This window comes from Chelonoidis abingdonii, chromosome 1 (genome assembly GCF_003597395.2).
Source record: "Chelonoidis abingdonii isolate Lonesome George chromosome 1, CheloAbing_2.0, whole genome shotgun sequence".
NCBI lineage: Eukaryota > Metazoa > Chordata > Testudines > Testudinidae > Chelonoidis > Chelonoidis abingdonii.
In genome coordinates this window covers 115,995,152-116,006,124 of record NC_133769.1, presented here as the reverse complement: position 1 = coordinate 116,006,124, position 10,973 = coordinate 115,995,152, and the positions used below count along the sequence as shown (strand labels likewise).

General features: G+C 44.7%; 1 protein-coding gene across 3 annotated transcripts in view; it reads left to right on the top strand.

Annotated features, from left to right (window-relative positions):
• The first annotated feature begins 262 nt into the window (after positions 1 to 262).
• SLC6A12 (solute carrier family 6 member 12) overlaps positions 263 to 10,973 on the top strand; it is a 66,707-nt gene continuing 55,996 nt past the window's right edge. For 2 of the 3 annotated variants that reach the window (XR_004371527.2, XM_075069361.1), the window contains exon 1: positions 263 to 707. Coding sequence is in view for 1 of the 3 variants with exons in the window: in XM_075069361.1 (XP_074925462.1) it covers positions 639 to 707 (69 nt within the window). In the remaining 2 variants the exon portion in view is untranslated. The remainder of the gene's footprint in view (positions 708 to 10,973) is intronic. The other variant, XM_032764099.2, reaches the window with a different exon arrangement.

The window sequence follows — 10,973 nt, the reverse complement described above, 5'->3', positions numbered from 1 at the left end:
CTACTGTAAAATAATGAGGCCAATAATGTCAATTTCTGTCCAGACTAACACTAATCCGATATAGTAATATCGATTTTAGCATTACTCCTCTCGTTTTGTAGGAGTACAGAAATCGATTTAAAGAGCCCTTTAAATCGATATAAAGAGCAGTGTAGTGTGGACGGATGCAGCGTTAAATGGAAAAATCAGTTTAACAGCGTAGTGTAGACCAGGCCTAAGTCCCTCCCTTGAAAAGTAGCCACCTGCAAACAGTGTTTCAGGCCATATGCTTACCCACCCAGCTGCAGTTCTTTTGGGCAGTGTCATTGGGACAGCAGCCAAATAGGAAACCGCCCACCTGCCCTGGAAGCTGACAAACTGGTTGTTGCACACAGAAGAGCTGCCTGCAGGTGCAGATAAAGGCACCAGACAGAAGCATTGAGTTTGGAAAGCTGCAATAAAAGGCATCAGCGAGCGTCGTCAGAGAATCAGGAACAGAACAGAAGAGGTGGCTGTAACACAGAGCCAGGATATTTTTACAGAGCATAGAATCTTTTTAATGTCAATGGGAGGAAAACTTTACTGGTGAAGGTGCTTGGTGAAGAAGGAAAGAGACGGAGAATGATGGTCTCTGAGAAGTACCGACTGGGAGCATCTTTATGTTCATAGACTGCAGAATGCTCCTATCAAGTGACTTTTACTCCAGTTCGAGGTATTTGAGCAGTGGTGTAAGTACGGTGGTATGGTCCGATACGCTGTACCAGTAAGATATGTATAGCTGGTAGGTGTAGCAGAAAGACACAGGAGGAGCCCGCCACCAGCCCCATCCCCAGCCCTTCCACGCAGATGCATCTCCTGAGTCCTCCTGCCTGAGGTCTGTACAGCAGCACTGCCAGAGGACAGGGCAGTGGGGGCGTGGTGGGAGGAGGCTGAGGCTGGTACAGCAGCTGTGCCAGAGGAGCTGCCAGTGTGGGGCTGCCTGGCGGCTCCATATTCTGCTCCTTTACCCGCTGCGGTTCCAGAGAGCCCTGAGCTCCTGGGAATCACAACAGCAAAAGAAGCAGAACATGGGACTGCCAGGACCCACACCGGCAGCTCCTCTGGTGCGGCTGTAGTGCCCCCAGCCCTTCCACACAACTGCATCACCTGAATCCTCCAGCGCAGTGGGAGGAGGACAGAGCCCCCCGACCCCAGCTAATGTGAGATGGATGTGGATCATGGGAAGGGGACAGATAGGGAGACTGTGGGGGCCCCGGGCAGGGAGGAGTCACCTGAGGATGTCACGCACCACCCCTTTGTGTCCCTCCCATGAGTGCAGCGTACCAGCAAGATACGATTTCTACTTGCACCTCTGTATTTGAGATAGCAAAAGAGGTGGAGATGGGAAACACTAGCCTCTTAGGAGATGCTGAATGCAGTAAGCTTTATGTCTGAAAATGACGTGGCGAGGCTGCTGCTGGTCCCTGAGAGTGGACACTGTTAAAAGGAAACAAGACACCATCCAGGATCTCCTCTGACCTGAAAGCACAAGGGAAAGGAATGAAATAGGGCCTCACATCTGTGGGTTGTGCAGAGATTTTTTTCTTAGAAGCAACAGGCAAAGCAAAGGTGGTGAACTGAGCAAAGGCAGCATAACTATTGTGCTGTGTGATAGTGTGACTGGTGAGAGAGAGAGAGAGAGAGAGAAGTTGTTACTGAGTAAGCCACAAAACCTTGAGCATCTGTGTCACTTGCAGCGCTGCCAGTTACTTGGGGACCCAAGAAGAGAGCCTGGATACCATCTGACATAACGGATATATTTTTAATCTCATCTTTTTTATAGGAAAATTAGGCTACAAAGGCATAGTGACTTGCTGTTAGTAGACAGCACTCCTTGCCATCTGTCTGCCTAGGTGTTTATCCCATGCTTGCTATTGTATACACTACCTCAGAGTCACTGCAGTTTGATTTGCCCTATTATAGAGAAAAGGGCCATCTGCAAAGTCCAGCTCCATGTCCTGATGTCTCTGAGATGAGGGTAGTTTGTGGTCAGGGAATAGGCATAGGGGCAGGAGCTATGGGTACGGTGGTGCTGCAGCACCTCCAGGTTTTACGTGGGGTTCTGTTCCCTGCCCCGCATGCAGGGTCCTGGCTCCCAGCCCCGTGCCTGGACTCCGCTCCTGGGCCCCCACGCAGGGTTATGGCCCCATGCCAGGTCCCAGCTGCTGGCCCTGCGCCTGTGGTCTCGGCTGCTGGCTCCAGACTCAGCCCCCTTATCCCTGTCCGATTCCCCTGCTCCTGTAGAGATAGCCCTGCTCCCAGCCCCTGCTCTGGGGGGCAGGGCGCAGACAGGGGTAAGGGGGCTGGCTCTTTGCACCTCAACTATTAAAAATGTTCCAGTGCCACTGGGAGAGGGACAAGAAGTAACTGAAACTAGAGAACCACTTTGAACTGCTATTTTTATTTGAACTGGAACTGAACCTGACCCATAACTTTGTCCTATCTACTGAACTAGAGTGACCAGATAGCAAGTGTGAAAAATTGGGATGGGAGCTGGGGGAGCGGAATAGGTATGATGGGACCCCCAGTGGGCAGCTTGGGACTGTGGGATCACTGTGACCCCTTAATTCTCCAGCCAGGGCTGTCTCTCACAATGCTTTGCTAGTGACAAGTAGCAAACCCCTCCAGGCACTGTGATCACTTAGTCAACAACATGCAGGATGCACCCAGCTAAATTGCATGAATGCTCTCTATGCCATTCATGAAACATACCCAGGGAAAAACCAGTAAATCTCCTCCGCCCCAGTGCAAGCTCATTAATTAGTTCGCCATTCCTTCAAAGGGTGGTGGACGTGCCTCAGCCTGTAATCTGAGCAGATTTCCCAAGCTCTTCAGACAAACTCCCTGGTTAAGATAAACATTAAAATAAGTTTAACAACTACAGAAAGATAGGTTTTAAGTGATAAGTGGTAGACATAAAGGTCAGAAATAGTTACCTAAGAAATAAAAATAAACACGCATTCCACATCCTAAATGTTATCAGACTCAGTAAGTTTTGAATCAAGCAGCTTTTCTTGCCCCACTGGATATTGCAGGCAGGTTATAGTTCTTAATACACAGTCTGAATTCTCTGCTCAGCCTGAGACCAATCTCCCCAGTTCAAAGTCTTTGTCTTTCCAGCATTCCTGTTGCCTTCCCTGCAGGTGGGGGAGGAGAGAGAAGATTGTATGATGCCACCATCCACTATTTTATATTCTCAATTCATGTCCCAGGGAACATACTGGCCCAGGCATGTCCCGGTGGGCCTTGCTGAGTTACAGAGTTGAGTAATCCCCATTGTGTGATGTTAGCAGGACTGTGTCTTATTGAATTGTAAATCCCTTGTTTACAGTTCCCCTGCTGGTGAATGGTTGGTGATGATCATTTAACGCTCACCTGGGGGTGGGTCCCCTCTTTTGTTGCCACTGGGGAGCTAGCTGTAGGTGCCTCCCAGCCTCACAACATATTTCAATAACAACCACATGGCAAAATCTTATAACTTCCTACACACTACCGATATACATATTTTGACAGAACAATGAGTTTCAGCAGCTCATGACCTCTCATATGATACCTTACAAGGCATGCTGTGTATGAAATACCATAACCAGCTACAAATGATGAGTACTGGGGTTACACGGTTCAATTTAAGGTACAGTGCATCACAATAGGGTCCTATCGGGGGACAATAGGGTCCGATAAGACAAAGCTCCTAATATCGGAACGGTCCCAATAATATCAGGACATCTGGTCACCATAAATTGAACTGGAAAAAAATTGGGTGACTGGTTAAAATAAAGGTCTGGCATTTTTTAAGCCCAGTGCATTTAAACTACTGCGATCTTATTTTCAAACAAGACAACACAATAACAAATAGGCTTGTGATTGCTACAGCAAGGCTGGTGCCAGTAGAATGAGATGAGAATACAAAGATGCCAGCCCACAAGAGTAGGGAGGGAGAGAGAAGCTTAGGAGCAGCCTGCCCAACCATGAATCATCTCTGAGATTCCCCCTGGAGAGAGAAGAGGTGGAATGTTACCTTGTCCCAGAAGTTAACAATAACAATAACAGAAGTTAACAGGCAAAGGTATTGGCACCCTAATCCTTCTCCCACTTAGGCAGGGCTCCTCCCTCCCATCCCCAACCCCTGGGGAAGCCCCTCCCTCCACTTGCTCTCCCTGAGCTAAAGCCCATGCCCCAAACTCAAATGTATCCTGTCACTGCAGAGGTCCAATATTATGCAGCAAATATTAGATGTTGTCATGGTACAATTCCCCACTCTGAACCTTAGCGTCCAAGAGAGGGGGTACCAGCATGAATTCCTCTAAGCTTGATTACCAGCTTAGAACCTGTAGCGCTGCCACCAACCAGGAANTGGGCCTGGGGTTCTAGATTAATGAGACAGGTTCTAGCTTGCTTCCCCACATGCACATGCATTCTCAGCTCTTCCAGCCTGCATGAAATCCAGCAGTTCCTTGCGTCTCGCCAACCCTGCTCCCCCGTGCAGTTCCAGGTCAGAGGTCAAGCTGGGCCGGTCGGAGAGCCTGAAAGGGCGGGAGGAGATGAAGAAATCGCGCAAAGCGGAGAACGTGCCACGGTCCCGGAGCGACGTGGACATGGACGCTGCAGCAGAGGCCACGCGGCTTCACCAGTCGGCGTCGTCTTCAGCATCCAGCCTGTCCACGAGGTCAGAATTCCCTGGTGAATCCAGACCCCGTCCCCTGGGGTCTCACCAGAATAAAAAAACAATCAGGTTCTTAAATAAGAAAAGCTTTTAATTAAAGAGAGAAAAACAGTAAAAATTATCTTTGTAAATTTAAGATGGATTAGGTACAGGTTTTTTCAGCTATAGACACTGGGAATATCCTCCCAGCCTAAGTATACCAGTATAAATTAAAATCCTTTCAGCAAAATACAAATTTGAACTCCTTCCAGCCAAATGCACATTTGCAAATAAAGAAAACAACATAAGCCTAACTCACCTTACCTACCTAGTACTCACTATTCTGAACTTATAAGAGCCTGTACTGGAGAGAAACCTGGTTGCATGCCTGATCACTCTCAGAACCCAGAAAGAACAACAACCAAATTCTAACAGCACACACAGAAACTTCCCTCCCTCAAGATTAGAAAGTATCCTGTCCCCTGATTGGTCCTCCGGTCAGGTGGCAGCCAGGCTTACTGAACTTGTTAACCCTTTACAGTCAAAAGAGATATAAAGTACTTTTGTTCTATTAACTCCTACTATCTGTTTATGATAGATGTTATTTTAGTTCACACAAACAAATTGTTCATGAAGAAATGTGTTTATTTGACAACACAAGACCAAAAAGTTAAATGGTGAAAAATAAAAATAGTTTCAATTTCAAGTTTCAACTCTTTTTTAAATTTACCTCACTAAGATTGAAATTTGATCTGAACTGATATTTAATTTTTTTATTTTTGAGTGGCTGGAACCAAAACTGAACCCGAACACAAAGAATACAATTGGACCTGAACCTGAACCAAACCAAAATAAATACCAGTTTGACTCCCTGCCAGATTAAGGTATTGGGCTGTGACTCAGGAGATCTGAGTTCCAGTCCTGGTTCTACCACAGAGTTCTTGTGTGACCTTCAGCAAGTGACTGAATCTCTCTGCCTCATTCACTATCTATAGAATGGAGATAAGTCTGCTCTTCTCCCACCCATGGCCTTGTCCATGTAGGGACTCTCTTTTTCTATGGTGTATGTACAGCATCTAGCACAATGAGGCCCTGATTTAATCAGAGTCCCCTAGGGGTTTCCATAATACAAAGACATATGAATAAAAGGAAGCTGACTCTGTGGTTTTGCTTCAGGTCCATCTCAAATAAATGAAGTTAAGCTGCCTGCTCCCAGCATCAAACAACATCTCCAATCAGCACAGACAAAAGCATCATCCTGCGTGATGATGTGCACTGGGCCACAGCAAATCGGAGCGTAGTGAAGACTGTGACAGATCAAACGAGAAGCATCTAAACTTCCTTTCTCCTTCTTTGCTCTTGTGCATAAGCATTGCAATGAAATCATTAGCTGGGTGGTCTATCTGCTGCAGATGAGGTGGCAGTGAAAGACACTTTGCCTGCCTTGGAAGCTTAGAGAAGGCTGTCAGGAGAAAGCTCTCAGAAGTGGCTAGAATTCAGAATTACATGTTGGTAGGAGATTTGGCTGATGGTGACAACGTGGGAGTCTGACAGGTTCCCCACCCCACTGAGCCAGAGGGAAACACACTTGTGCTTCAGCAGTCAACAACCTGGGATAATTTAGGGATTTCTGTAGATAACAAAAGTTTATGATGAAAATCAGTATTGATTGAGCTGTAACAAAACAAGATGCCTCTTAGGGATATTTTGTAGAAGTTTAGTGAACTAAAAAGGCTTAAGATACTAGCCTGTCCTTTTAAAAATAGTATTTTTAAAGTATCAAAACAACAACTGGGTAAGAATATGAAAACAGGCAACTGAGGGGAGTTTACATGTGTTTTAATAAAAAAAAACAAGATTGCTTTTTAAAGTTTGGATTTATACAAAAAACAAGAAAAATAACTAATGTAGAAAAAGTTAGCTTTTTTTTTTACACCAGAGATATGGAGCTTTCCTCCCCCACCTTTTTTTCTTCTTCTTTAATTTTTTTTTTTTTAAATTTAAACCAAGGACAAATAAATTAAAAAAAAGCCAGAGACACAGAGATTAGGTCCTGGGGGTAAGAAAGCTGTCCTGAGTTTTAGGGAGCATGTTGATAACTCTTTTTGTGAAATGGTTTTGCAGGCAGCCTGTCTGTGTTAGTTGTTATCCTATAGTATGGGCTAGCGTTTATTATTCAGAAGCACTTTCCCACTTTGAGGTATTATCTTCCCCATCTTACAGCCCATCAGAAATATTAACAAAAACAAGCTTAAAGATACTTTGTAGCAAGGTCTGCAAAGCAATAATTACAATTTTGTTGATCACTATTTTGTCTAAGCCTCTAGAGAATATATTTTGTTTTGTTTTTATAAAACACTTTTATGCAAACCATGAAATAGTAGACAAGAGACCTGAGACACTGTTGAAATGAGAGGGGCTATGATTAAGTCCTAATGCAGAGGGCCTTGGGGTGGAAAATGAAAAGGTGCAGCCGAAGCGAAAGATGGTATATTTAAGAGGGGTTCTGGAGCTGCTTTGCAGCGGTCCGTAGGGAGCCTATAACCCTCATGCCCAAACACCAGGGCTGGGTGAGGTGGGTGGGCCCTTGTTAGAGGATCAGGCCGTTCATATACCTTTTGTTGTTGACAAACTGTAACCTACTGGCGCGTATGCTACGGGGGCAACCTTCTGCCCTTTTGACAAACTCCACACTCCTTGAACTTCATAAAAACACGTTTTACATAGTTATTTTTAACTGACATCTTACCTTACAACATACCTCGTTTTGTTCCCAAAACACACTCTAACTGTTAGTGTTTTTTCTTAGCAAGATTTTGTAATTTGCTGAACGAAGATGATGTTCAACATTTTGCATTAAACATTTACCTGTCAGTTTGATGATTTCATCTAAAACACTATTTGGGTCCTCGGCTTCTGTCACTTTGTCCACCAATTCTGCCCCTAGAGCTAAATGTTCCTGGGTTAAACAGAGGCACTGCAGAGCATATCCTAGCACGATGATGATGATATTTAACACACTCTCCATACACAAACTACCACTAATTTATTTAATTTTACAATTCACATCATTTAAAGACCAGTACACGCAGGCAAGATGCCGCTGACCAGGGGCATCTGTGGCACACCAAGGACAATCCTTATTTTGTTTCTCTCTCAGGCAGTGCTTGATGATTCCTTGCACAGCTGCTTGCACAATTGCACGCATCCCGGTTTTACGGTAATGAACTAGCTCCGGCTTAATACTGAATTTCTCCCTCAATTTTAGATAGTACAGGCCTATAGAATAAACGTCCCCCACTGTTTCGGCATTCTGTGGAGCATCTGGTTTTGTGTCAGGGCAAAAACAGATTGGGCCCAAACCGCTCAGTCCTTTGGAGCTGTGGGTGTCCAAAAGTCCTCTGAAGAACCATCGCTCAGCTGCTGAAAAATTGACAGTCAGCAATGTGTGTAAGGCATCTTTGTACTTTTTCATAACATGATTTTAAAACCTTTTACACTGTGTATCAAGAGACCCTTTCTGCATGCAGCTTTTAAAAAACAACAACAACAACTGAAATATGTCTCTGTGCAGGCTTGATCCAAAAGGCTGTAGCCAACCGAGCATCTGCCAAACCATTGCTTTGAATGTTCTTACATACAACGTATCTGTGCCTCGGCTCCATACAGACCTTTGTTTGATTCATTTGGGTTTCTTCTTACAATGGCAGCCAGCCTTAAATTGTCGGCTAAGAGTATCATGTGCCCTACTGTTACAGAGTTCCCGGGCGATGCTCTGGAACAGCTTCCCACAAAGCCAGTCAGGACTTTGCGGAGCCTCCTCTCCCTTGGAGCAGACTTGTTCAGGGCAAGAAGCTCACATGTCTTCACCTCCTGGGTTTCTCCTTGGAGCATTCAGCATCCTCTGCCCCTCCGTGTGCTTTCCACAGCGAGCCTGCCCCAGCGGGGTCCTGGGGAAGCCACAGGGTCCTGCACCCCCACTTTGCAGTTAGACGTGACTTTTAGCCAGCCAGTAAAACAGAGGTTTATTCGATGGCAGGAACAGGGTCTAAAACAGAGCTTGTAGATACAGCAAACCGGACCCCTCGGCCCGGTCCATTCTGGGGGGCAGTGAGCCAGACCCCCAGGTCTGCACTTCACTTCTCGTCCCCGGGCAGCTCCAGACTAACCACCCCCTGTAGCCCCTCCTCTCTGCTCAGACCCTTTCCCAGGCCAGGAGGTCACCTGACCTCTTTGTCTCCAACACCTTTAGCTGGCACCTTTGCAGAGGAGGGGCCCAGGCCATCAGTTGCTAGGAGACAAGAGTGTCAGGCATTTAGGTGCACTGGCCCTTTGCTCTGCCAGATATTTAAGAACTGCCTAGGGGACACTGAGGCACCAACACAGTATTCAGAGTAAACATTAAGAACATTCCCAGTTTGTCACACCTACCTCCCTAAGTAAGAAGGAGCACCTCTATTTAAAGAGATCTGCACCTTGAAGGGCCTAGCCAACACCACTAGTCAAGCTTCTCATGAAGAGATGTTATACGGTCGCTGCTATGGGACCTGAAGAAACAAACACATCATTGTGGCAAACAATGTTTGAGATAGGTCATGGGAGCAGGGAGACAGGGCTAGCTAATGATGCCTGTACCCGCAGGAACAATGCAGTGGAGAAACACGAGGCCAGACCGCTGGGCCATGATTTGTTTGAGACTCCGGCCCTTGAAATCAAACGAGCTCCTCCTTATTTAGGGAGGGAGGGCGCATGATACTTTCCAGTGGCAACAAAAGAGGGGACCCACACCCAGGCGAGCGTTCAATGATCATCACCAGCCATTCACCAGCAGGGAAACTGTAAACAAGGGATTTAAAATTCAATAAGACACAGTCCTGCAAGCACCCCACAGTGGGGATTACTCAACTCTGTGACTCAGGAAAGCCCACCCAGACATGCCTGGGCCAGTATCTTCCTGGACTTAACTCTTCTTAGGACTTAATCATAGCCCCTCTCATTTCAACAATGTCTCAGGTCTCTCGTCTACTGTTTCATATTTAGCATCATCTAGGGTTACAGTGTGCATAAAAGTGTTTTATAAAAACAAAACAAAATATATTCTCTAGGGGCTTAGACAAGATAGTAATTATTGCTTTGCAGACCTTGCTACAAAGTATCTTTAAGCTTGCTTTTGTTAATATTTCTGATAGGCCGTAAAACGAGGGAGATAATACCTCATAAAGTGGGAAAGTGCTTCTGAATAATAAACGCTTGCCCATGCTAAAGGATAACAACTAACACAGACAGGCTGCCTGCAAAAGCGTTTCACTAACAGAGTTATTAACATGCCCCCTAAAACTCAGGACAGCTTTCTTACCCCCAGGGCCTAACCTCTGTGGCTTTGGTTTTTTTTAAAAAAATTTGTTTGTCCTTGGTTTAAATTAAGGAAAAAAAAACATTAGAAAAGAAGAAAAAAGCGGGGGGTGTGGTGGGGGAGGAAGAAGGCTCCATATCTCTGGTTAAAAAAAAACAGCTAACCTTTTTTACATTAGCTATTTTTCTTGTGTTTTTTGTATAAATCCAAACTTTAAAAAGCAATCTTGTTTTTTTTATTAAAACACATATGTAAACTCCCCTCAACTGCCAGTTTTCGTATTCTTACCCAGTTGTTGTTTTGATACTTTAAAAACACTATTTTTAAAAGGACAGGCTAGTATCTTAAGCCTTTTTAATTCACTAAACTTCTACAAAATATCCCTAAGAGGTGCCTTGTTTTGTTACAGCTCAGTCAATACTGCTTTTTCATGTAAAACTTAAAAAAATCCCTAATGCTTCAAATAGGTCTCACTGCATACAGAATATCCTTTAAAAAGGTCAAGTTATGTTACATCTCAGACAATTCTGTATTTTTATGTTAAATGTTAAAAGCCTTTATATAATAAAACACTGCATGTTTAGCAAGTGTTAAAAGTATGTGGGGGGAGTCAAGGGGTGAGGGTATTCTTCAGACAGGCTATCTCTAAGCTTCATGCAGTCACAAAGCAGTGGTTTTTGTCTTTTACAATCAGTAAATGGAATAAAATACTTGTTATAACTTTCATAAAGTATCTTTCAATGCAATCTCACAATTTTTTAGAACTTTAACAGCATTTAAAAAGTTAGGAAAACGGTCTGTGTAAAAAAAACCAAGCACACTGAAGAAGTGACCCCTAGAGCCTTGCTAAAACAGACTATAGTGCATGGAGCACTGTCTAGCCTAATTAGTCTTATCTGTTTTTAAAATGTAAAGAAAGCTCCAGCTTCAGCCTGTGTTGTATTATTTTAATAAAATCTA